General features: G+C 40.3%; 1 protein-coding gene across 1 annotated transcript in view; it reads right to left on the bottom strand.

Annotated features, from left to right (window-relative positions):
* The window catches only part of slf1 (SMC5-SMC6 complex localization factor 1), a 33,370-nt gene extending 6,720 nt beyond the window's left edge, over positions 1–26,650 (bottom strand). The window contains exons 1-17 of the mRNA XM_053325696.1: positions 26,544–26,650; positions 25,989–26,100; positions 25,154–25,232; positions 24,696–24,921; positions 24,387–24,540; positions 23,840–23,968; positions 23,636–23,701; positions 22,979–23,125; positions 22,591–22,760; positions 22,264–22,398; positions 21,922–22,075; positions 21,532–21,700; positions 20,684–20,829; positions 20,195–20,308; positions 15,520–15,592; positions 10,667–10,759; positions 9,094–9,276 (exon numbers count right to left, since the gene is read on the bottom strand). Of these exons, the coding sequence (XP_053181671.1) occupies positions 9,094–9,276; positions 10,667–10,759; positions 15,520–15,592; positions 20,195–20,308; positions 20,684–20,829; positions 21,532–21,700; positions 21,922–22,075; positions 22,264–22,398; positions 22,591–22,760; positions 22,979–23,125; positions 23,636–23,701; positions 23,840–23,968; positions 24,387–24,540; positions 24,696–24,921; positions 25,154–25,232; positions 25,989–26,099 (2,149 nt within the window). The 5' untranslated portion in view covers position 26,100; positions 26,544–26,650. The remainder of the gene's footprint in view (positions 1–9,093; positions 9,277–10,666; positions 10,760–15,519; positions 15,593–20,194; positions 20,309–20,683; positions 20,830–21,531; positions 21,701–21,921; positions 22,076–22,263; positions 22,399–22,590; positions 22,761–22,978; positions 23,126–23,635; positions 23,702–23,839; positions 23,969–24,386; positions 24,541–24,695; positions 24,922–25,153; positions 25,233–25,988; positions 26,101–26,543) is intronic.
* Positions 26,651–27,990: the final 1,340 nt, after the last annotated feature.

Here is a 27,990-nt window from a genome sequence, read left to right as displayed (position 1 = left end):
AAAGACCAGTGCAGACTATGTGAAGTTGGTATTTTCCTAATCATTAAACTCTCGTTTTCATACACAGCACCCATGGTGCAAAGGAGAAGGTGAAGCGCAACAATATAGGTGTTCTGTTCAAATTAAAAAGTGCAAGGCGGAGTGTTCGTTAAGTTAAAAAAAAAAAAAAGCTCTTTGATGTTGCTCCAAGAATCTGTGTCTGAGGACTAAGTGCGTTTTTGATAATTTGGTGACTCCAACAGTAAGCAGAAACTGATTACTTGACAGCAATGTGCAGCCACTAAATTTAAAGTGACTTCTAGAAATAATGCCACAAAATCCCACCGACACCAGGCTGCTGCTAAATAACCCCATAAAGGGTCGTTTTAAAGAGTCAGTTAAAAAATGCAGATAGCTTAGCTTTTATTGGCCCAGGTTTTGAGTTATTTCTTTCTGCTTCTGCCGCAATACAATCGAGGTGAGTGGAATTTCATTTGTTCTCACAGCATCGACAAATAACATTAAAAAATACAAACGCACAGTCTCTTTCCAGAAACAATGTCCCTCTCAATTAAGGGAAAATAATTAGAGGCAAATCAGGAAGGAAGTAATCTTTTAGAAATGTTCTCTGGACTGTTGTGGAAACACACACACACACACACACACACACACACACACACACACACACACACACACACACACACACACACACACACACACACACACACACACACACACACACACACACACACACACACATTTTGTTATGTCAGAAAAAACACAGGTGTAAAGATGGCCATATTCTCCTCATCAATATACGACGAGTCATCATTAATGTTGTTAGTAGCACCTGAGGTTTCTCTACTACTAAGATGAGAGGCCTGTTATCAATCATATACTTGAACAACTGATTAACACACAGTTTTGGCAACATTAACAATACTGTTGAATATGACTGTGCTATTATTATAAGAGTGTCTTTTCTGACTTGTTATTTGACATTGTGTTGGGAAAGTCACACTTCACATAACTTCTGCCTGACTTTAGACTCTTGATGAATGAGTAGCTGCTTCCACTGTGTGCACATTCTTGTAGCGCTCCAAACTCTTTGTTTTCTTGAGATGTTTTAACAATTTAGAGGTGAGCTAGAGGTGGCCTTCACAACTGTAACAATTAAAAGACCAACACTCCACAATCGCTGCAGGGTGTAGTTCATCATTGAAAGACTGGTTTAAGCAAACACTCTTAACTGCTATTGAATGTCTTCTTCTACACTTCATTTTTCACTATATGGCCCACTCTGCCAGACTTCAAACATCACCCTATTGTTGACTTTCAACACCTCATGCTGACTTATTTTTTAATGAACTTCAAATGAGTAAAATTCCTCTCTTGCCTGTACTTTTAGTGGCATTATCTTTTTCAATATACTATTCAATTCCTTGAGTTGTTGTTGAATGTTTTAATTTAAAAAGGGGTCAAAGGAGTATTAACATTTGTTTTTATGGAGTATACGATGATGTGAGTTCAGGGCTAGAGCACAGACAAAGAGAATGATCTTCATGGCCAACAAAACAAAATCATCTCTGGCCCACGACCATGCTGTATTTCCTTTCAATCAGCCCAGAAGGTAACAAAAAGAAAGGAATTAAACCTTGAAATTCAGCTTTCTTTTGCAGATATAAAGAGCATATTTTCAGCACTCACAAGTTCACCTCTCTCAATTATCATGTAGTCCTGTAAAATGTAAAGCTCAAGATGGACCTTGTAGTTGAAAGAGGGCACCAAAATAAATACAAATAATTTAATGTTCCCTGGCCTTTAACCCTTTCCTTCTCAGATAATCTAGCTCCTGGTGGCCTTCATGTTCACAAAATTTATCAAGAGAAAAAAAAGTCAAGATGTGTGTGTGTGTGTGTGTGTGTGTGTGTGTGTGTGTGTGCATTACAAATGTAGTGCTGAATGGAAGTCACTGGACGCAGGCATAAGCGACGGCATCCCATTGACATTGTTGTTAACATCCTATATTCATCCTCGAAACGTCTTAAGATATCAGTACTTTTGTGGGCAAAGGTTAATTGAAACCAAAACATGTCAGAAGACTTAAAAAGTTCACCTTCCAGCAGTAATATGGAACAAAGAAAGCTTCACTCAGCCACAAAAACTCAAATCTACATATCTACTAGTGCTAATAAGGAGCAGCCAGCAAAGCCACACAGTATGATATAGCTCAGATTCACATCATGCTGAGGAAGATATCAGAGGAAAACTGCAAAACTGTTTTTTGGACAATTTCTGTGTTCCTTCAACACAAAACGATCCTCTCTCATCTCTAACATTACAGAGTTGGAAGAATGAGAATGAATAGACTAGAGGATGAGCAAACTAACAAGAACATTCAATCCTGCAGTCACAAAAGCAGACATACAACTATTGACAGACAGGCCGGTTATAGCTGAAGACAGATCCAGACATAATATATTTCAGATTTGTTGTGATACCAGAGGGGGCTGAAAAAGAACAACACTACTACATTCCTAAACAAATGTATGGATGGATCATGCTCAGAGGATCAGGACATGTCTGCAAGCTGGGGACAAGAACAGTGGTTGAATGATCGTAGCTGCAAAGATTGCCAAAACATCATGGAAGCAGCACGGAAAAAGAAACATGTAATGTGGAATGGCAAACAGGTGATGATTTTACCGGAAGTTAGAAACATTTCCCCACTGTCAAAGAGCACTCGGCATGCTCTACCCGGCATGTCCGAAGATTTTCACAAGTAGAAATAGCACACATATGCCCCTAGTTTAGAATCAGCGGATACATTTTCTACCAAAACCCCTATATGTTTTCCTTAACCCATTATCTGGACATATTTCTGGATATGTATATTCAAAGCAGGGGGCTTTTGGACTCTACTTGTCCTGTAAGTCACGGACATAAGTGGATTACTGTTCTGTTTCATTTCAACATTATTCTTGGTGCTAATATTCTTTATGGCAGACTGGTTTTTGTGGATGTTGCAGTGGTGTTTGGTAATGTCTATATTTTAATACAAATACACTAATAATGTAAATGACCAGAAAATGTGAATAAACTATGTTGTGCAATTAAAAGGAAGATGATTTTGAGTTATCTGAAAACTAAAAACAACATAATATATTTGCTCTCTCCGGGAATCAGTTCAACTATGCAGGGACTGGGTGGGTTTGTGCTGGGTTGTCTCAAAGTGGAGGGGTAGCTATATTAATCAACAAATGTTTACAGTTCAGACTCAGAAGGAAGTTAAGGATAAAAAGGGCAGATTAGTTATAATACTAGCAGATATAGAGGGGCAGACCCTGATCCTGACCAAAGTATATGCACCCAATGCAAATCATTTCTTTATAGACTTTGAAAGTTAAGTCACATGATATTGGACATTATTCTGTAATACTAGGAGGAGATTTCAATAGTGCTTTAGATAAAATCCTTGATCACAGTAAGCCTACATTTAGCAGAGTGCCTGACTTGGTTTTAATTGTTAAAGGAATGTACATCTTTGGGCCTTACAGATGTTTGGAGACTGTACCATCCAAGAGACAGAGATTATACTTTCTACAAAAAAGCCCATAAGTCTATTTAAGAATGGACGCCTTATGAATATCATGTGATTTGTGCAGGATTCTAAAGATTCAACAGCAACTACTTCACTTGACGCTGAGTAAGCGTTTGATAGGATAGAATGGAGTTACATGTTTTACATGCTTAGAGCTTTTGGGTTTGGCCAAAAATGTCTGAGATGGAATCCTTTATAAAGACCCAGATCCTACTTTAGACTTGTTAAAGGTACCTGACGGGGGTCAGCATCGTCACCAGCTCTCTTCTGTCTAGCTATCAAACATCTATCTTTATGAACTCACATATTCAGCAAATTATAATTAAGGAGTCTACACATGTGTTGTTTATACTCTATGCAGATGACATATTGTAGTTTGCCTCATACCCAGTTATATCTGTTCCATTACTTTTAGATTATATCTCCATATTCTCTTCCCTTGGCACATCAGAAAAAATAATTGAAATTAATTTATTATTATTATCATTATTATTATGTATATGTCAGTCGACTCATTGACCAGAATGTTTACATAAAAATCAAATCAAATACTAATTACATAAAATAAATAAACAAAGTGGTGCTGACCATAAGTAGGCTGTAATAAACCTTTGGTAACAAATCACAAAATGATCACCCCAGTCCTTTGTGGTCTAGGCCCCTCGTCTGTATAAAATACACGTATGCACACACGTTTATCTGAAAAGGGGTTTCACTCTCCTCTTCGAGCACAGTGAGGTACAACCGGGGGAGACTGTTGGATAGAGCTTCACAATTAATCCTGGCAACCACCCGAAAAACGAAGAAAGAAAGGTTCAGTGGGGTAGAGGGATTGCTAGGTAGTGAGAGACAGACAGGAAGAGAGGAGAAAGAAGAAGAGCCTAGTTGAAAATTCCCAGTGAGGGAAGTCCTTGAAATACAGCCTGGAGAAACCCACAGTTGAAACATCAACACCCGAGTGAAGCCGAGGGCTCAAAACAGTACCTCACCTCTAATAGTACGAGTGCTTAGCTCCATGCAGTTGCCAGTTCAGGACCCACAGGGAAATAAGTGCTGTGCAGAATGAACTTTCTTTACTGTGTTGACAGAGAAGAGGCCCAAGTGTGTGTAAAGCACTACCTTTGTGTGTGTGTGTGTGTGTGTGTGTGTGTGTGTGTGTGGTGGGGTGGGGGGGGGGGGGGAGTGTACAGACAAACCATGACTGACTACAATGGTCCAAGGGGACTGTGTGTTTCCTGTGCCACTGAGCAAATGACATCTTTCTGCTCCACAAACACTCATTCACATTTAGATCTGCAGGGACTGCGGGATGCTGTACATCAAGCGTGTGTGCACTAAAATCCAAAGAGAGATTGAAGTATGTAGCAACCTCTCTTGCCTTCTTTGAACCTTAGTCAAGCAATTAGACAAAAGAGAAACAACAACGAAAAATACTTTTACATACCTGAACAATTATTCCTGATCTACACTGTTTCCCCTCCTAGTATCTAATAGAGTTAGTGTGTGTGCGTGAATGTGTGTGTTTATGGGTCGACGTGGACTAGCTGCGCTTACTAACATGGTGGGCTGTATTGAGAGGACGCCATCAGCGATTACGGTCACAGGGCAGAGGGATGACAGCTTAAAGGCTCTTTTCTTTATTTCTCCACTGCCTTTGCTCACTGACACGCCTCCTCTCTCTCTCTCTCTCTCTCTCTCTCTCTCTCTCTCTCTGTGTGTGTGTGTGTGTGTGTGTGTGTTTGTGTGTGTGTGTGTGCCAAGTTTGAACTGCACAGCTAAAGGCTTCGGGTCATTTTCCATTCCAATCAGGGGTACCGGCGGCCCTGGCCACCCTGCAAAATTTAAAAACTCCTACCAGCTGAGGAAGGAGCACAGGGAATGTCAGCACACATGCACACTTACAAATACTTAACTGCAAGCCAGTGCAAACTCATTACAGTATTTGAGATTCAGAAAAATATTTGTGCATGCATACACATACACAACAAAATATATAGCCAAGGCCACATCCATAATGTGTGAAAACAAGCCAGGCACACACACACACTCTCACACAGGGTCATGTGGGATGGCCTTGGGCAATGAGAGGAGGAGGGGAGGAGAGCAGAGTCAGCCTTGCCCTCATCCATGGCATCCTTTCCTTGCCAGCCCTATAAGCCTGGAGGGACTGAGGTAGAGGGGGTAGGGGTGGGATCCATCCATTTCCCCCCCCCCCCTACAATTCACCCCTAAAAATGCACATGCACACACACCCACAGCACAGGCCTCCAAGCAGACAGGCTTACAAAGGGGTGAGATCACTCCCAAATAAAGGCTTTGTTGGTGTGCCAGTGTCAGTGTTGCCCTCTCTGGCCTACCAAAACCTTGGCAGCTAGGTTCAGCCTGTCTGTTGGAAACAACTAGGACAACGGGGTGAATGCTTCAATGAATAACATAGTTTCAGGAGATCTAGCGGGCACTCAAAAGAAGAAACAAAAAAAAATGGGAATATAATTTTAAAAAAAGAGAGAGAGAGGAATGGAAACGCATCTGGCCCACTAGCATCATGGGACAGTGCAGTGAGTCTCCAAGGCCAAGATTTAAAAAGGAGTCTGATGTATGGGTGTTAGAAATGCAGCCACAAGCACAAAAGACCTGCTGGAGTTTGGAGTAAAAAGTGGAATGAACAACTACATAAAGATGGTTACGGTAACTAAGTCAGATGTTTCCCCTAAAGCTAAAACTTTCCACATTTAACAGACTTAAAGTAAGTGAAATCTTAAAAAAAAGAAGGAAAAATGAGCCTATTGATGGTGTCCATGGCAACCAGATGGAGATCACGAAAAAGAGACTGTGAAAAGCAGTATAGCCTGGAGTCAAGAAGACCACCTCCTCACCAACTCCCTGCTGTAGCCTTTAGACAACCCACCATCAAGGTATGAGGAAATAGCAAACAGTCAGGAGAGAGCTAGTGAGAAAAAGAAGTATAATGTACAAGCCTGCAGGTGTTTCAAATTGAGAGTATTCTCCTTCCCGTTGTTCTGCTTGGTCCCTGCGAAGAGACCTGGCCTAGACGGCAGGCCAGACGTCTGCTGCACAGACACACACACATACACACACACATGCACTTACTCTCTCTCTCTTCTAATTTTACAGATACAGATAGCTGCTTCTTCCTCTGACCTCTTTTAATTTGCTCTACCTCCTGTTTCTGACGAAGGGCAAAAAAAAAAAGGAAAAAAGGAAAAAGGGAACGCTCACTTGTTTCCTCTCCGGGACCAAACAATCCCAGTCTAATTTATTTTTTGAGGACAGAATATGTACATGTGTTAATGGGAAAGTCGAATCAAATTAACTATAATTAGTCAAACTGAGAAGTGAGCAGAGGCAGAGGTATGTTACATGAGAGACTTGTTCAACGCTGGCAAATGGCACCCCCTCCCCACCCTACCAAATACACAGACGCTCACACACACGCACAATCACACACACACACATACATACACCTCCTCTGCCACCTGCTGCCATACACCCAGCTACGCCACCCTCTCCTGAGCTCTGACACCCGTCACGCTCACTTCAACCCCCCTGAGCTCAGACTGTATGTGGCAAGCGAACATGCAGACACACAAACTAGTTCTGTTGTGACACATTCCCACAAAAACCTGCATGTGAATTCTGTGAGCGGCAGATCCTGACTCCTTTAATCTTGTCAGAAAGACATTAACAGACATCTTATGAGGTGATGGCATAATCTGTTTGGACAGACACTGTAGAGCAAGATTGTATGAGGATTATGAAGACAAGCAGTGGGGGCAGAGGGAGAAATTGTATAGATGATCTAGAATTCATACAGTGAGGAAACAGGCAACCACTACGGCCTCTGAGAGACAGCACCAATTCTATTTGCACCATATATGTACAACCTATAATTATGTTGTGTTCAGGTGCTGTAGGTAACCTTAAGTATCAGTTCTTATATAATGTTCTGTGTATCTTATCTGAAAACATCAGTTTCTTGACCCGAGCTTGTCTTGTCCACACCAAAAAGCTTTCACAATAATACTACCAATAAAATACCCAGAACACACACACAACTATGACTGTAAGCAATAAAGGGGTAGTCGAGTGATTTAATATTTACAAGAGATAGAATTCTCAAAATCCAGGCAGCAGAGCCTAAGAAATCTTGACTCTTAGTCTTGACATCTCCAGAAATACTGGATCCGTCATTTCCCATAATGCAACTCAATAGCAGCTTTCATTAGACCTTCTCCGTCTGGTAAATGCCCATGTTTTTAAAAACCATGCACCCACTTTGTAGCACATGTTTAATATATAGAAATATTAAGTTGCCGAGCCAAAGCTGAATGAACCCTGATGACATCATTAGGTTTATCTTTTAAGACATTGGGAAGTTCCCTCCTGAGGTATAGAAGACATATAACTGTTTTCACAGGCTGAATAGTACTCTGTGATAAATAAACTGAAGTTGACCCTTTAAAAAGAAAAAAAAAAAAGACTTCATGTCTGATACTCAGTTCCAACCATCAACAGGTCCTGCGCTCTCCCATGAAGCTAGTTAAGATAAAACTGGCCTCGCAAATAAGGTCGAAAGCAGCATTCAATTTGCCAGCAAGCTCAGCTACATTTGTCGGCTACATTAAATTGAAAGCTTGTCTTGGCTACAGCAGCAGTGACACACAGCCCGCCACTGCAGTAAATCATTAGCTAAATGGCTAATTCTACAGATTAGCTCTCTTGGCAGCTGACTGGCCAGACAAGTTAAAGGTGTTTTATTTTAACATTATATGATTCCATCAATGTGACAGGAATCATTTGGTTTAATGAATCGCTTCAAGGAAGATGGATTACATGAAAACATATGGTAACAGTCTGGTATATTCCATCCAATTAGGGAAATATAAACATGTACCATTTTTAATTGAACATGCTTATGTAATGATACTGACAGGGATACAGGTTGGTTTAACAATCTACAACAGAATGAAACTAAAAATAAAAATAAACGTGATTGGCTGAGTCAATTTATAAGCAACATACATTTTATAATTAAATTTTTTATTTATTTTTAAGGTACCTCTCGCATTGTTATAATAATCATTTTCCATGTAGCAGAAATTGACTGAGTGAGAAGTCTGCCAGAACGGTGCATTCATGTACTTCCATCCATCTGTTGTATAGATTAAAAAATGACTCAGCTAATCACATGATAGCTTGTGAATGCAATACTGCAGCCAACTCTTGAGTGTTGCTGAATGTCAGTATTCAACAGCTTGGATGCCAACCACCACAGACCTGTGTATAACACTCGACACTCACAAAAGTACCAATGTGCTGCTTAGCAAACGCTATGCATGAACAATATTACTTACTGAGAAATGAATATTTAGCCATCATTAATGATTAGAAATTAAATCAACTATACATATTTGAGTTATTTTATTTTGTGTTAGCTAATTTTGTTTTACAATTAAATCTTTCTTTCAAGTTGCAACTCTTAGCGAATCTACCTGCGTGCTCCAGTAGCATTTTGGCAATATCCATGTGTCCGTTGAGCAGAGCATCATGAAGAGGACTGACTCCTCCCACCTGACTATTAATGACAGGGATGGGGTGGTGACGTAGCAATGCCTCCACGCATGCAGTGCTGCCATGGTTGCATGCTTCATGTAGGGGAGTCCAGCCTGCATGATCTAAATAGTAAACAAATACACACATACAATGCTCAGTAACAAAGATAAATGGTTATGGTATCCTTTAAGGTTAAAAAGGTTCAACTTTTAAGATATTGGAAGAATGCGCTTTCTGGAAAAACGTAAATTAGGTACAACATTTAATACAGAATTACAGGTATCAATAAGTTGAATACATATGAATATTTTCAAAATTACAGCAGTGGGCAACTTTAATGTTTAATTGGAGTGTGTTGATAAAAAAAACTGTTTTGAAAGACTACTTATGGCGTGAGAAGGTTAACCAACTGCATTGGAGCTGAGTCCCTGGTTTGTGCTGAGCTCTGTATGCTAACAAGTCAGCTAACAAGTGAGCTACCAAGGGCTATTAGGAGGTGCCCAAATTGAGATACTGACAAAAGACAACTTGCTAAAATGGTTTAAACTAATATTGAAAGTGGTGCAGGCTTTTAAACTCCATATTAAAGCCAGCAAGAACTTTTAACAATTATTATCAATGACTTATCTGTCTATGTCCACTGACACATTAACATGACTGAAGTAAGGCTGCTAAGGATTGAAGTTTAATAATCACTGTCCCATTAGATGTGTTTAAAATGATTGTTTTAGGATTTATGAATAGGTTGTTTCTTAACAGTGTTTATGTATGTTATACGTAATTATAATAATATCAGCATTTACCAGAAACATCCAAATAGTTCGCCAATATTTTCATGTTTTACACCCTTTCTTTCCAAAATCACAATGGTAATGAATGGACAAGTCCCAAGGCATATTAAAAAAGCCTATTTGAAGCACATCATAATGTAGAACTGTTTTATCTGACAAGAAAGGACTCCAACCGAAAATGTTCTCCCTCAATTAACATGGGCCTCATTTTGGCAGACGACTGAAAGGTGACAGCGGTAATTTATTTTACCATTTTGCGCACAGTTCTGCCTGATCACATTTTGGACATAACCTCTTGCATGAGCCCCCTACCGAGAAGCAAGTTAATTTAGGTTGTTATTAAAGGGTGATTACAAAATCGGAGAAACCTTTAAAACAGCACAACATTTCCATAAAAGGAGGATAAGTCATTATATTTGACCTAAAGGGACAAAAGAAAGTCATTCTGAAATATCAAAAGGCATCCAAGTCACTCAGCAAAGTGACTGTAAATCTATAAATCTAAGCCTCCAAACTCATCCCACTCTTCTTAGACACACCCTTTACATTTTAGCTAAAGGTTAACCTCAATGATGACGCACACGTACTCCTATTTCTTGTCTCCTCTTTTTTTTTTCACCAATGTTAATCGCTCCTCGAAACCCTAGAGCAAACAGTGGGAGTGAAGTGAGATGACGGTGAGACAGAGGTTACAGAGAAAGAGAAAGCAAGAAAGTCTTACCTTTAACATTGACATCCGTGCCAGGAAGCGCCAGGATCTGAAGCACCGTTTCCACTTGGTTCCTCTTGCAAGCTCTGTGGAGGAGGGTCTCTCCTTCGACCAGGACACACACAACGGACAAACACACCCAACAGAGAGAAGAGGCGGAAGAGAAGAGAGAAATCCGAAATTAGGGTGTGCCCGATGTCCTGCCCATTGTCCCCCTCCATATGGTGAACACGCCAATAAAATACCATCCCCAACCACCAAAAAAAAAAAAAAAAAAGAAGCCTGACCTAAAAAAGTACGACCCGCCAATGAGGATGCAAATTAAGAAGACTGATGAGAAAAGGGGGAGATCTTTCAAGGGAAAAAAAAAAAAGGGACGGAAAAAAATGAAGATGGAGAGTTTGGGGAAATTCGCCTCGCTCTTTTCCTCTTTTACAGACAGAGATTTTCCACTTACACCCTGAGCCCAACAAAGTTAATATCGGGGTAGTCGGCAAGTGATTGAATGTAGTGGAGAGAAAGTAGTCTTGCTTCCTGTCCGCTCATCCCTATATTGTTACTTGAGAGGAAGTTATGGTAGACAGCCCACGCACAAAGCCTCGAAAAGGATTCTTCACAGATCCAGGGTTCAAAAGCTCCGCTGGGCATTGCCAGTGTCACCACGTGATATTTAATCAGCAAACTACCAGTGAACAGGCATGGAAAAACCTCTCAAGGATTACATTTACATTTTTAAGCACAAGTTTTCTCCCCTTTCTTCACATCTTTACTCCGTCCCTTATTTCTGATACAATATTAAATCAGGAATATATTAGTGGGCCGGAGCCCCCTCTTTTCATGTATGGCTGAACTTCAGAGGGGAAGTTAAAGGCCAAGCATGAGTGGCTCTGTGCTTGCCAGTATAATACAGGACTGCAAAGCCCATAATAAATGCTTTACTAGCTCTCCCCAGGATGCCACGCCTGTACAGGGGCTCCACTTCAGCGTTCACAGAGCAGAGACTGGGGCAAAAGGAGGTGGAGGAGGAGTAGGAGGAGCGGGAGGGAGGAAACAGGGGGGCAAGAAAGTGGTCGAGGAGAGGGTGAAAGGGTTTCCTGGATTTCAAAGCATGTAGGGGGAAATATTGAAAATGCTGGATCCTATTCATACTGAAGAATTCCTTTCTTCCAAAAGATGTCTTTGAGGATGCTTAAGATGTATTAAATGCCATCCCCTGGTAGTAAAGAGGTTGAAGAGTGGGGGGAAAAAAAAACAAAATAATAGGGAAAAGGCAGCCTGGTTTATCAAAAGGATGATCATTTATGTTCTCCCTAGAAATGTGATTCAAAACTTCACTAACAGAAGGAAGTCAAAAGTTTCGAAAGGCAAACATATTTCTAATTCTGATTATATGAAGCTCAGCAACAACTACATTTTATAAAATGATACATGCTTACGATATATTCTAACATTTCCCTACATGGTACTTGTTGCTGCACAAACCTCTAAAAATCAAACTTCTATAAACACACATGGTTCATATTGTCCTACTCTGAAGAACTACTCCACAACAAACAAAATAAGATTATTGTCCAGTATATTGATATGATCATTTCTTTCACTCCATAATATTGGTATCAGCAGTATTGATCGGGCCCTACTGCAAAGCTTAAAAAAGCAGTGACTGCAGTGACAGTAAAAACATAAACACATTGATAGCAGCTTTGTCACTGCAACTTATTTCAAGCATGTTGCTCATAGTCAGGTAATGTATGAAATTTTAATATCCAACTCCATAAATGAAATGTCTGGAACTGTACTGTGATTAAACAGTTATGTGTTATAATTTTATATACAGTGGAATAATTAGTTTGAAACCCCACAGGTAAAATGCTCAAAAATCACTGAAATCACACAAGAAAAATGTACTAATCTGTCATGAATACTGTGTAGTGAGGATTTTGTATATCACCAAATTCTTACAAATGTTTAGATACCATACATCATTCCAGTTAGAGGCACTATGCACTGTATTATCCCACATTCTGTAGTGATATGTTACTAAACATTATCTATACTCAGTGATTAACACATTGTTAGTTCATAATTTCAATCTAATTGTCATTCTGAAAATGTATACCGCATTGTAAAATGTAGCATATATATTCAGAATATATTAACTTCCATACAACAGAACACATCTGTTTGCAGACATCAGAAAACCAATATTCAAACGGTTGTACAGTATCAGAAACGATGACGATGTAAATGAATGAAGCACAATGATATTTTCAATCCAAAAAATCAAAAACACCCCAAACAGTGGGTGGACCCCACTCAAAAGCTACAGTCACTAATGAGTAAGCTGTACCATGCGGCACATCAATGTTCTACATGGACTTCTCTGCTATTACTGGCCTCTAAAACGCTGTGATTAAACACCCATTCCACTACACCCCATGTGTACACATCCTCGCAAATGCCAGGGCCAATCCACGCACTGTTAAATCACTTTAATGGCTTCAATTTGGACACAACGCCTCTATTATAGGGGTAATTGCATGCTCAGCATTTACAAGCACGGAAAGGATAAATCCGCCTGTCCTTTTCTATAAATTCCCTGTTTCACACTTTAATAGAAAAGTTAAATGTATGTGTTGCTCTTTATATCCCTCAGTCTGCTTGCTACACTCCTGTAAAGTGTTGCTTGGCTCGACGATCTCTCGACCAGAAAGCTGCTGGAAGCCTGTAACAATGCTATTTGTCAGGAATGTGTTAGGAAGGTAATCTGTGCCAGTTATTGGATATATTTAAAACTATTTGAAGAGTACTGCTTTTGCTGGTTCTAAGAGTAATGGCAACATGTCAGTTTCCCAAAATCAAGATTACTGAAGCTTTCATTGTGCCAAAAATCAATTAGTGGCTTTAATGTCACTGGCCATCTTTGAATAATTGCACTGGTAAAGATTTTGAAGGGGGTCTATAATGCTTATTTCCATTTCTGTAATTTTATTCTTGGACTATACTACAGTAACATTTTTTTTACATGATTCACTATTCAAAACACTCCTTATTGATCTTATACTGGCCCTTCGTGCAGCTCTTCTGTTCAGCTTCAGTATCTTAACAGGCAGTCTTAGCTCCTGTCTGTTTAGGCCCCCCTTTTGACAAGCCCCATCTGATCTGGTTGGCCAGTTTTCTGGAGGCATGCGAGGGGCAGCCATATCAGAGTCGTGTTAAGTTAGTGCTGATGCAAACACAACATTTCCTGCTTTACTGCTTCATATTAAAAACTTTTAAATGACCAAATAACAAAACAAACTTTTATTGTGAAGAAATTACAGGAAAATGAATTTGTTCCTCGCCAAATTAGTGGAGCTTCATAAACAGCTCTAAAAACCAGGCAACACAACAACATATGGAGACATTTGGAGCTCTTTGTTGAGCAGATCAGTCAGAAATAATGCTGGGAGAAATAGTATAAGCTCAAACAGTGACGCTGAAGATGATGTTTGATGAAGAGCTACAGATTACCAACATACCTCAAACAGGTAAACAACGAAAAAATGCCTGTGCATGGAGCAGATGACCACATAAAGAAATGCATCATGAGGTGACAGCAGCTCGGGCTAATAGTACATTAAACCACTGGAAACCAAGTGTTCAGAGTTCTGACACTGGTACTTTTACTCACAGGGTTTGCTTTTACATAAGTTTACCTCATTATCTGTAATGTGAATATCTGACATTGTAATATTATATATATATATGACTGAAAATAAGGAAAAGCATAATAGACTACCTTTAATGTAGGATTTACCCATTTACTCTGCCAACAGGAAATAATGAGACACTGAAACAGAGTTCATCCCAAATCCCAACTCTTCTCAGCTATTTTGACAAAGATACCAAGGTTAATGGAGGCGAAATAGATGCATTATAGCATAGAAGTGCGGCATATTATAAAGTAAGCTTACATATGTGGCTAAAAAAGCCTGTAAGAGAAGGAGAGGGAGATGCGGGGAGAGAATGGGATGAGATGGAATGGGATGAGAGGGCGAGAGGGGAGGATGCTATGCCTATGGTTCATCAAAAATTAATGCCAACTGCATCGGTATAGAGATCACGTAGTGGAAAAACAACACATGCCAACAGCCTTGAGTCTCCTGCTTTAACCCCCCCCATCTCCCCCAACTCCTCTCCTTTACCCTCCACCCCTCCTTTGCTCCGGCACAGGGCTTTTCTGATCAGGTGGAGGGGGGAGATATGAGCTCTGACACCTTCGAGAGTTCACATAGAGTGCCATGCCTCTAATTGCAGGAAGTTCCACCAGTGCAGCCGCTGTATATCTGCAGCGCTACCCTAATTGCTACATTTAATATCCTTAAAATGGAGATCTGAGGTGCACTGTGCGTACTAATATGTGGTATTGTTTTGTGTGAGAAACCTATTAGTTCTGTCCATGCCATTCATTTATTTATTTATCTATTACTTTTTTAAAAGGTGAATGTGACATGAGGAAAAAGCAAAACAAAACAAAGTGCAGTGTTGAATTTCAATGCGAGTAGAACCAGCAGAGGAGGAGGAGGCATAATGCCGAAGTGGTGATATAGTCCAAACTCTGCCCCGAACATACACTCAGGCCTACTTATGCAGCCAAGTTGCCCTTATAGCTGACTAGATGGAAGCGTGGTCCGATGCAAATCAATCACTCTCTCCATACATTATGTGCTCTTCATTAAACTGAAAGTGATGACAGAGCTATCATGCCCCTCTTTACTGATGACCTAATGCAGTGCATCAGTCCATTAAAAGTCCACTCCTTGCAAATGTGCGGCAACATTGTCGAGCAGTGGTCTGTGTATATGTGAGTGTACGTGCCATACCTGCTGCATTTACTCTGGTCAGACCTCTAGGGATGTTCTCTTTCTCTGTGCTTGTTTCATTCACCACAGTGCTCTGAATTTGAATTCTGTACAGGGACAAAGGACACAGTCAAAGGAATTATAAGAAAATTCCTAATTCAATGAGAGATTACCCATGATTCACATAAACAAGTCCAAAGTTTCAATGACTGACCATTTAAGTATGACAGTGTAGAGACCCCAGTGGTACAGAAAGTGGAACGGGCATCACTGCACTGTGAAAAGTGCTATTAGCAAATGAATCCCTCATGACTCTGTATCATCTTATATGAAATCTGACAATATCTGTCAAACCCCTACTGTGTTGGCCACACACGCGCACACACACACACACACACACACACAGACACACACACACAGACACACACACACAGACACACACACACTCCTCAATTCCCATCTCAAAAACACTTTTCCTCCCACTTAACGCCTCAAACGCAGAGACGGAGAATTCGATGTGAGCAAGCACATTAGGAGGAATAACTAGCAAAAGAAAGTGAAGCCTCTTCAAAGTAGTGGCGTGCTAATAGCTGTGGGCTGTCACTAGTCCTGTGAGTGGGTATGGGAGATCTGCCTGCATGAAGCCTGACAGGTGTCTGTGTGTATACGTCTGTGCACGTGAACGTGCGCTGCATTGAAGCAGAGTGCCATCCATATTACAGGGAAGAGGCTTGTTCCCTGGTAATTGGCTTGTTCAGAAGCCAGGAAGGAGCTCCCAGCAGTGAGAAGGAAACATGCGTCCTGTCACATTGCTTGTTATTAGCAGGGACAAGGCTGAGAAGAGATGAGACGAGCTCTGTGTATCTGTCTGTGTGTGTGTGTGTGTGTGTGTGTGTGTGTGTGTGTGTGTGTGTGTGTGAGAGAGAGAGAGAGAGTCCATAAGAGTGTCTGGGATGAGGGTCAGGGCTTCGAAATTAACTTTTTTCTTCAGTGTCCCGCAACTGTCCCGACTTCTACTTTCAACTGTCCCAGACTTAACAAACATTGCCCCAAATTGAAGTTCTTTTTTTTTTCAATCTACACAATACATACAGTTTAATAACTTTGTTTCAGTGACTCGCATCTCTTCATTGACGCACTTTGATCCACCATGGAAGTTCTGCTAGTTGTTCCCTGCATTTATATCTGAATTTGTTTCAGATATAAATGCAGGGTGTTTGGCCTCAGTTCAAATGCAGTTCAAATGTGAACCTGTTTTATGAACCGATGAGCTGATCTGTGCACCTCTTTCAAAACTTGCCACTGGCACTGATGTCTTTGCAACACTTTGATATATGATATAATTCCCTTTGGAAGATATTTGTCCCACAGATGAAATCTAACTGCAGCAGCGGCCACATCAGTTTATCTCAATGTAAAGTGAAGCTTCATGTTTTTACTGGACAGAACAACAGTGCTGTCTCTGGGGCTCTATATGTACAGATATCACCACATTTCAGTAAATATAAATGTATTAACATGAGCAGATCAGTCTATATTAAATTCCATTTTTATATAGGCTGATCTGTTCAGTTTGGATTTTTATTATAGCTACATTATAGACTGAATAACATCATTTACTGCATCTCTCTCTCTCAATGATAATGTTATTGTTTTGTAAAAAGTGTTTGTGGAGCGTTGAGTTGAGATTATTCTGTCACAGTACTGTCAGGTAGTTGTTACTGCTGAGCTGCTCTTGTTCCAATTACATGATGACAGTACTGCGTCCCTCCCTCCTTGGAAGTTTGTGTCCTAAGTCAAACTTGCCAAGCCTGAACTAGTAAGTACACAAGTCCAAACATGCCCTACTTCCAATTTAAACAGGCCCTATGATTGATTTTGTTTGTAAAAGCGCTCCTGTGGTGTAGCATAGAACTTGTTCCAGTGCTACCTCACATTTTTTTTGAATGTGAACACCTGACAATTAAAACAATTTGTAATGATGATTACTATACTGTCTCAGAATTGTCCAGATACCATATTTTTGTATCCCAGGTGTTATTTGTATTGTCCCCAGGAAATCCTTAATTTCAAGCACTGATGAGGGTGTACCACTTCTCAACTTAAACCACGTCAACCAAGTGTCCTCAGTTCATATAGGCTGGCAGCTGTGGAGGTTCACAATACTTGGCTTGTATACACCCCAGCTCCCCCTCCCCTCATGATCTACTTTAGAAGACCAGCATGCTGTCAGTGGCCCAGCTATCAATTCTGGGCCTAAGGCAGCATGTGCCCTTGGTGGCTGACTCTCAAGAAACTCGTGAGCAATAATGAAAGTGCATGTCCAATGCCACAGCAAGAAGAAGCTATGTATTACATTTTCTCCTTGCTTTAATTCCAACTAAAAGGCCACATCCAAATGAAAGCCAAAAACTAAATGGATAAAAGTCCCTCCTTTGTTCAAATATTTGCTGACTTTGTCTATTTAAAGGCTTTTCTTAAATCAAGCTTGCTCTGGCTACACACCGGTCTGGTTCAAAGAGACGAAGCCAATATGGCATAGTCAAATGATTTGAAAAGATAACAGCTCTACACCGTGGGTGATTAAGCCAGCAGGAGGAAACCTACGTGTAATTACAGCAGCAACAGCAGTCACAGCCACGCAGCCAGCCGGCAAGTCATTGGCCATCTAAATACTCAGTCAATCAGCCGGCCTGTCAGATTGGATTAGATGCGTGTTGTATTGCCAGGCTGCCTGTTGATGCAGAAGAAGCATGCTTGCCATCATCTCATACACTACTGTAGCAGCCTCAAGTCACAGTAAACCAGCCTAATGTGTTCTAACAGCATGAGTAGAAAGATACAGTAAAGGGGTTGTATGGCTTCTCTCAACCGTTAAGACCTGCTCTGACTCTTTTCATTAATCCAAAGCCCAACATCTTGCTCAGGGGGTTTGTCTTGTGTCCTACAAAACACTTTAAAAAGGCAAATAAAAACAGAACCATTTAACATCAATACTTCTCTGCTGAAACCAAAATCACATTCATGCTATTTATATTTTGACTTGTCTTGTAAAGCCCTGTGAAATACTGACAAGTGTTTTAACTATAAATACAGTTTTTCTTTCTTACATAAAATATTCTTAAAATAATGTTACGCTACCATTTTAGTTCCTTTTCATCTGCACTGAAGCATAATAAAGAAGTGTATTGAGAAAGCTTAAGAGATTGAGGGGTGTGTCAGATTTATAAATGTGAATCATGAATTCAGCCATGAAAAAAGGAGAAACAAGATTTTCTTTTGGTTTCTGTTCTCAATTTATCACAGACTTTGTCATTTTGATTTCATTCTTTCTTTCAGGGTCAAATGATTCCACATACCCTTTGGCATTTCTTTATCTCATGCGCACACATTGCATTCCTTGTTTTGATACAGTTCTTCTCATGTCTACGTTCAAATAAACTGAAGTCTTCAAACTGTGGGGGGAAAATTAAGTAGAAATAGAGATGTGATGGGAGGAAGAGAGGATCTGGTCAGTGCATGAACCAGTAGCCTTCACATGAACCTGCTCCCTGGTGACTCCTGCCCTTCTCCAGGCCAACTACCTGCTGGTGGAACAGCAGATGTCTGATACGGGTTAGGGCGTGTGTGTGTGTGTGTGTGTGTGTGTAGATGTGTGTGATTGCGTTCAAGACTGCAAAGAGGGATTTAGTATGCGAGGGCAGATTAAGAAAGGTGGAGAAGGGGGGCGAAGGCTGAGAGCTGGTGGTCGTGAGGGAAGACACAAAGGCCTGATGGGATATCATGGTCTGTCTATCTGTCGGCTTCCTGTCCATATCAGACTCAGCTGTGCGTGAGTGTATATAAGTGTGTGTGTATGTGTGTGTGTGTGTCTGTATGTGTGAGAGGAGGGGTCTAACCTCCCTTTGCACCCCTCCTGTCAGCAGGCACGCACTGATAGGATCAGACCTGGGCATGACCCATCACATGCCAACTCCTCACACTCCGTCTGACCTCCATTTGCCTCTCCCCAGCTTTCCCTCAGCCCCCCAACACACACACACACACACACACACACACACACAGACACACACACACACACACACACACACACACACACACACACACACACACACACCCTCTCTCTCTCCAGGTGTTCCTTTGTTCCTCTCCACTCAGATTTCCCTCAGGTTTGTATATTTTCACCCTTTTTGCTCATCCAACCAGCAACATGAATGAATGCTGTTATACATGCCTTTTGTTAATTTTTAAAACTGTTACAAGGGGAATTGCACCATTAGCTTTTGAGGAAGCAACAAGTCACACTGATAAAAAAGTAATGTCTAGATGTGAATCTAAAGCAGTTGGATTAAGTGGTTTTGCACAGAAAATGTTGAATTACAAGAGCAGTAAGCACAAGACAGAGAAGGACAATGGACTTGCAATGAACTGTACACACTTCCGTTTGAAATTCCCTAGTTGATCTTTAAACACAAGTCGATTTACTTCAGGTTAAAAGTAGTCTTGTATAAGACACTGAAATAAGGAAAATGTGTCCCAAGTTGACTAAAAATGTATTTAGAGTCTTAGAGTCCTCATTCTGATATTATGTGCAGCCCCCACCTCTGCATGAATGTCCTTACATGTTCTGCTTCAGGCTCTTGTGGAAATACAACTGAGACTAAAAGTGGTAAAGACAGACAGCTGTGTGTGTAACTGACCTGCAGCCGGTGCCTGGGCTGGTGCAGCTGTGGGAGGTGGGTTCATTCCTGTGGCGAGCACCACTGGGACTCTGAACTAAACTTCCCAGAGCAGGCAGGTAAGACAGCACCTGTCAGAAGTCACACATACAGCCACACAAGGTTAGACAGTGCCTTTATAGTGCAAGTAGATGTTTGTGTGTCTTTAGGGGACACGAACCGTGAGTAAGAAAGCCAGATGTTCTACTGCAATATAATGGGCATACCACATCAGCAGTCTTTGTCTCTGCAGCACAGAATTGCATTGTAATCTAAACCAATTTTCACACTGCCAAGTTAACTAATGTAACATCTGTGTTTTATTCCTCTTTACTATAATATAAAAGCAGAGTCGAAAATTTAACAACAAAACTACAAGGTATTATAATACATTTAATTCCTTTATTATTTGCTATCTTTATACATGTAGTTTCATCAGATTTGATCAGAGCCAAACATATACACACCATTTTCTTGAGAGAGAGGGGTTCATCTCCCACAGTAAATCCATTTCTGCAGCAGAGACTCCTGAATATGGCATCAGCCATCACTAACTTAAGTCGGGTGGAGGACACGCTGACAACCAGCTCTGCCAGAACCACTGGAGACACATCTACAGGACAGAACAGATACCATACTGTCAAATATGAATTTTGACTTAAAAAAGCAAGTTGTCTTAGTCAGAAAAACATTCCATAATCAAGCTGTCACATTGATGCATGGGATAACTTTCAAAAAATAAAATCTAAATTCTTCTGCTTAATATTGTGAATGAATTTGTTCATGTATTGTATTGCACATTTTAGCATATTTGGGGTTCAAACCTTGAATGGGTAGAACCCTTCTGGCTCAATTACTGGAAATTATGTGCAAATGCTTCCTAAGAAATATGAGCGCAGTCTTCCAGATGGTGGCGCTGTAATTAAGGCCCAAAAATGCAATCTTTGAAAGACCTCGCCCTTAATGCCTCTTGGACCATAAAAGTCTGCCACAATGGATTTTTTGCTAATATGTATAAACTGAAAAAGTATACCTAAACATTTTGAGCTTGACCCATAGGGGGCGCCACAAAAGCCGCAAACGCATGTCCGAAAACCCACTTCCTTGTTCACATCCAACGGAACATAGAGCGTGTACTTACTGAAATGCAGCAAGCTCTGTAATGATGACACAAGTGTGCAATTGGTTTTACAGAATTACACTAGCTAAAGTGAATTTGCTCACCTTTGTAAAGTCTGAAACTCATTTGTTGCTGCTTGCCGCTTTAATTTTTGGTGAGCGCAAAAATTTGAACGTGCAAATTGTATTTTCATACCCTGGCTAATATAAGCGAAGTGCTCTGCAAGGTCTTTCAGGCCCTTATCCACCAGGTGCTGGTTCAGTTTGAAGTGCTGCTGACACCAGAACTCCACCAACACAGACAGGAGGTCCAGAAGCATGGTCGCCAGATGCAGCTTCTGCTTCTCATCCCTCTCAGCGTAGTGCTACAGTGAAGATAAACAATATACCACTATTGAATTAACAAGAATTAACAAGTTCCAAGAAGGCTTTTGTCTGGTCAGATCACTAATATGACTAAAAAATGGATCAAAATGTCTACACTTTTGTTGGGCGACTGTAACTTTAATAAAGCCACTTTCGTTGATATTTGTAATATGAGACTAACTAAATTACTAAAACAATATATACAAGTCATAATATTTACCTTTGTGGCAGCCTGCACCAGCAGCTGGACAAGCTGTTTCACAGCACAAGACAACAGTGTGGAGCGCTCCCACACAGTCCAGAATGTTCTATATAGCAAACAGCCTGATGCTGATACCTGAGATACTCCTGTTCCCCGAAGCAGTAGAACATCCCTGAGGGGGTGAATGAAACAGCACACACCAGTTAAAATACAATGATTTGTTGAGGATTTCTTGAATATGCAAGTTCTATACATGCAACAAAGATTAAGTCCTCTGTTGATGTTGATGAACAGAATGGAAAAGAACTATGCATTTAAAACAAATGTCTTATCTCCCACAGTGTGTATCTATGTTGTTACCCAGTGGTGATGGAGTGGAGTTCCCCCTGGAAGAGCTTGAGGGAAAATGCCAGGAGGTCACTGTGGAAATGTAACAGTGTTGGCAGAGCAGGTCCAGGGAGCGGGTGACATGAGAACTCATTGGACAGGCAATAACTGAAGGACAAATGGAAAAACAGTGCATATGAGAAAAGAAAAGTCTATTACTTTACTAATACTACACAATGAGGATTACTTCTAACTGAAAAAGGAGTTTAAGTATATCTTTCCAAACATCTAAGAAATGAAGAGGGCACAAATACTGAAGAGAATAATTTGTCAAGAAGTTTCACAAGTCTAGAAGTTTACCTGATGGCTGTCTGTAGAAAAGGCCACAGGCCCGTCTTACACCGAGGACACTGTAACACCTTACTAAAATAATTTTTCACTGTCTGGGGCGCCAGCCAGGGAGGGTTGGTAATGAGTAGACTATACATGACATGCTGGAAATTTCTCAGGAAGACAGTTGTGGCATGACCCTGTAACATAATAAACAGACAACAGTCTGAGTGGTCTGGATATTTTGATGTACAGCAAACATGTAAATTTACAGTTTAGTATGACAATGGGCCTGATAAAATTCCTGAAAGGCAATAAATTCTCGAAATCTTGTGAAACAGGTTAAACTTTCAGACAGGCCCGGAGGCTCATGCAGCAGCAGGTGGGAATTAATACAGTCTGGTAATTCTGGTCCTACCTGCTGTGCGTACTCTAAGAGAGAAACCAGGTACTGCGCTGGTGGCAGCAGACCTGGGAACACTGCACTTCTGATTGAGTCCAAGGCTTCAATGAAGAGACCACACTCTATCATACTACCAACATTGCTGAAGTCTGTTTCGGTTGCCTAGAGGAATAAAAGAACAATGATGAAACTTAACGAGTATATGGAAAAGAGGAAAAAAACATGGCTCTAAAAGAAACAGATGGCAGAAAGAAGGGGGAAAAATGAGGGCAGAAGGGTAATGGAAATAGGAACTGAATGGGCATCAAAGGTTCCTGTGGTCATTTCTGACTGTCAGCTATTGGCGAATAGCATTTGGAGTACAGAGCGTACAGAATGGAAATACACGGGCACTCATAATAGCAATCTGATGGGGATCCACTTGGGTAAGGTATGGACAAGACAGTGGAGAGTAATGTTAATAGGCCTGCCAATCAAAACTCTCAGATCAGCTGACAGTGGTGGTTAAATCAGTGACCTGAGTATGATGCGCCCTTGCTCTATATGTCACTTTCCATTGAAATGTATGACATAAAGGAAATTGAATGACCTGATCTTCTTGAGGAAACACAGTTATTTTACAGATGTGTAGTAGTGATCAAGAGTGGGGGGTGGGTATGCATGCCTGTCTACCTGTAACTGTGGACGATGGGGGTCATGGTAACCCAGAAATTCAAGGAAACACAGTCTTGGCCGGCCCTACAGAAAAAGACCACATTAATAATGTCAAATTTGTATAATGCAGTCTATTAAAGTGACCATGAAAGTAGACCAGCTAAAGTTTCATGCATTAATAATTTGAAATCACGCTTTAGCGCTTTTCCGTAATGAACACACCTGCTGTTTGACGACATAGTCCCTGAGCTCCGCTTCAAGCTTAGACAAGTCAACATCAACAAAACTGTCCTCCTTCATCTCAGCTGGGAGATCATTTGTTACATGGAAATTCATATCTGCACAGTTGCTCTGCCAAAGGGAAAAATGGGGGCTGATATTTAATCACAAACAAGATTTTCAAAAATGTTTAAAAGCTTTAAACAGCATGTTTGAGAAACTAATTTTGAGCAAAAACAAATTAAAGCTGTTGAGGCTCATATTCGACAAAATCAAATATGAAGATATTTTTGACCTTGATTATAACAATATTATAGGGATGACTGTTGGTGCTTTTACAAAATCTTTAAACAATGAGATTTTTGATAAATCATCATCAGTAATGTGGATGTAATGAGTAATAGAACAGCTAGTTCTATTTCATATCCAAAATCTAAGACGATATCTAGTCTCATATCACAATATCAATATATCAACACATTGCCCCGCTCTAATTTACACTATAAAGCTAGCCAATTCAGTATTAAATCCTTCTCTCAGACTTACTTACCCCAAAGAGATGCTGGACAATATGGGTTACAGGATAACAAGGAGCATTAAGGGAGTTTGAGTTCTCTGTAACAGGTTTAGCCATGACATGAGTGATGGCGGCTTGAGGGGGAACAGGAGAGCGGTATACTTTGGCCATGCCGGCTTTTAAGAGCCTGTGAGAAATAAATAACGATTCACAATTATCATATCTTGTAACGATTAGATTGTATAAATGTTTACAATCTGATGTGTCAAATTAGTTAAATTACTCAACACTGGTGATAAATCATTTTTCATAGATTTTTTTTTTTTTTGTGCAACACCTCACCGTTTGAACATGGCCCTGCGAGTAGGCTCTTTGATCATAAGAAGAACCCTCCAACCCTGGAAGGCCCCTGTTAGTCTTCCACTGGCCACCTTCTCCCTCCACTGTCTGACAGGGTAGAAGGTGGATGTGGCACCTGTGGAAATGGCCACTTCATAGGGTCCCTCTGCAAGCCAAGAGCCATTCCTAACACTGTCCAAAACATAGTCTGGAGTCACAACCCACTTTCCTGGGAGGAGAAAAACAGCAGAAACAGTGATGAAGCAAGATGAGCCAAAAATCAAATGAACTGGAATACAGTGGGGTTGAGTCAGTCTTGACACTTTAATGAAGGAGAGCTACAGTGATATGCTGGAAGTAGCTTAGTTAGATGAGTGATCTGAGTATAATTAGGCTAATCAAATATGACTAATTTTTGAACATTTACCATCATCATTATTATTATAATCCTTATGACTGACCTGCAGCACAGGCTGCCAAAAACTTCTCACTGGACAAAACCTGAGGGATTATGAGATGGGTGCTGATGTCCTGATAGACCTGGAAGATAATGAATGCATCAGTACATGAAAATATAAGACACTAATATATTACAGGTGGACTTCACTTGATAAAGAAAAAAACATTTCTCTGGGAGAGGCTGGAGTGATAAGGATCAAATGAAAATCAAATAAGCCTTTGTTTCACAGTTTTGTATTAATCTAGACAAACACGCTTCACATGTTTTAATAACTTATTTTGTTAGATATAATTACAGTTGGTTTAAAGTCATTCATTTGTACAGCATCATTTGTATAAAAAAACACATTGATGAATATGAAGTGAATTATCAGACAGCCACACATGTGGGAATAATACTGTAGTTTAAACCTTTAAGTACAAGTTAATTACAGTATCTAACATTAGACTAACCTTTTCAAAGACCACATAATGAATTAAAACTGTAGAAAACCATAGTAGGAAAAGATGCAACCAGCAACCCATCAGTATGTTACATCCCAAAGAACTACCACTTTACAGTTGTCCATCAGTTCTAAAAACTACAATACAAAGCACAAAGAATTCTCTCTGTGTGTGAATCCATCTACTTGACAGACACAAAGTCAAAAAGGAACTGCTGTCAGTCAGAGACCATTCTCTCTGCATGTTTAACATACCGCCCCTGTCAATGAATGTAGCTCATTCCTGCTGTCACATATTATTAAGCATATACAGCCGGAATCTTTAGACTGAATACTTATTACATGTGTCAGAAAAAATGAAGATCCTAAAATGTCTCGCTCGATCTCTACTCACTGAGCCACCAATGTACTTCCCCCTCAGCTGCTGGATCCCTTGGATCAAAACTCTCTTCTTTTCAGGGCTCTTGATCCCTGAGATTTGAAACACATGTCTGCAGCGCTCCATTCTGAAGAAGAAAAGGGAGAGGATTTGTCAGTCTATGAGATGCAAATTACAAGTTAGGAAACGTCATTTCAGCAATTACAGAGAATAATGCTGAAATTCTTGTTTAACTAGTACGTGACAAAGTGCTCTCACTATTGGAAAACAAGGAGAGTAACATTTATACAATCTGCATACATGACGTGACATGTTACTTAGGAGTGGAAGGAATTCATTTGTCTGAGTCAACATAATTTAAATATTAAAGTTTGAGAAAAGTTATTGAATTGAATGTACAATAACATATGGGTACACTGAAACTTTCAGCAACAACTGCTTGACATAGACAGCCATACGAGTGCACAGTCCGGCTCACAGTTGACTACATGAGCACAAATCCGTCAGTTCATGTTCATTTCATCAGTATTTGATTTGAAGTTGCTTAAACACAGCTGATCGATCAGGTACCTCTCTCATGCTACAGATGACTGTGTGTTCCTCCAGTGACGAGCTGGCGCGCCAAAACTCTGACATCTAATACGGTGAGCAGTGTTTCCTGTGTGTGTGTGTGTGTGATCGACTGCTTATTCCTAACATATGTTCAATTTCGTCAACAGACACACACGACGACGTCTCTGAAAAGTGTAAATAAATAGTCGATAGGTGTGAAATCTTCAGTTCGCCGCCCATACCAGCCATGTGTTGACATAATCACGGCACAGATGATTTTGTTGGAGGGGGCGGGGGGGTTCATTCGCATATTGCATATGTATTTTGGGCCACATGCAACGTTGAATCCATTATATTTTTGAATAAAACACTTAATGTATTTTAACAACAAGTGATTATACATTATACATACAACTAGAAAAAAAGCGTATTTTCCGTTACGTCAGAGTTATCTACCACCTATTTGCTTTGCCAGTTAGACTCTCCCACCGAGCGGAAGTTTTCATAGAGCTACTTCCAGGTTGTTGTCACGGACGCTTGCTGTCCCGGAAATATCCATTTTACAGCAGTGATTGATTAACGGGAATATCTGATCGATCGATCCCTTTGAAAGGTGATTTCTGACAGAGAAGCTGCTCGTTAAGCCGCATAATTGTTGACAACAACAACTACTACTATACAGCAGAGCGTCCGGTTAACGTTCAGCCACAGCGATGCTTCAAGATCCATCACATTAATTCAATTATTATTGTAACCTGGTGGCATGTAAGCTGTAGAGTTGTCTTAGTTTCACCGTTTTGGCATAACCACAAATTTGTATCGTTGATAAATGTCAGAAATTAGTGACTGCAGATGACGCTTTTCATATTGTGCCAACCTATAAAAGGATTCATATTTCATCGGGAAAAGAGTATGAAGATGTTATGAAAGGTAAGATGCACATTGATGCATGTGTGGTAGTTCAAAATACATTTTGGGTATGAATCAACAGCATTAAAACGTACAGATCACCTGTCAAAGTGACCTAAACAAGTACAATCAGTACAGGCAATTATGTGATAAATAAATAACCCTCTGTGGTCCAAAAGGTCTGATTGTGCCTGGTTACATGGCCAAAAGTTAACAGCAGTTAGACGAGTTTATCATTGAATTTAATATTGGATTTACAGTCTAAGGTCACTCTCTCTTAGGTGTGTTACTTACCTGCACATCACAATTTAACACTGTAAAATACTCTAAATGACTGTTGTCAATGAGAATAAAATGCATTTTCAAGGCCCAATAATGAAATGTCAGTGACCGATTAGGCAGTAGACAGAAGATGCATAATCAACAACATGTTTTTATAATTGACCAATTAATTTAAGTCAGAGGTGAAAGAACATACCAAACATTAACTGGCTGGAGCTCCTCTAATGTGATTAATTGCTGCTTTTCTCTGCTATACAATATTGTTAATTAAATA

The sequence above is a fragment of the Scomber japonicus genome, chromosome 9, assembly GCF_027409825.1.
Source record: "Scomber japonicus isolate fScoJap1 chromosome 9, fScoJap1.pri, whole genome shotgun sequence".
Classification (NCBI taxonomy): domain Eukaryota; kingdom Metazoa; phylum Chordata; class Actinopteri; order Scombriformes; family Scombridae; genus Scomber; species Scomber japonicus.
The sequence above is the reverse complement of the archived record's forward strand: the minus strand, read 5'-3'. Positions and strand labels throughout refer to the sequence as shown.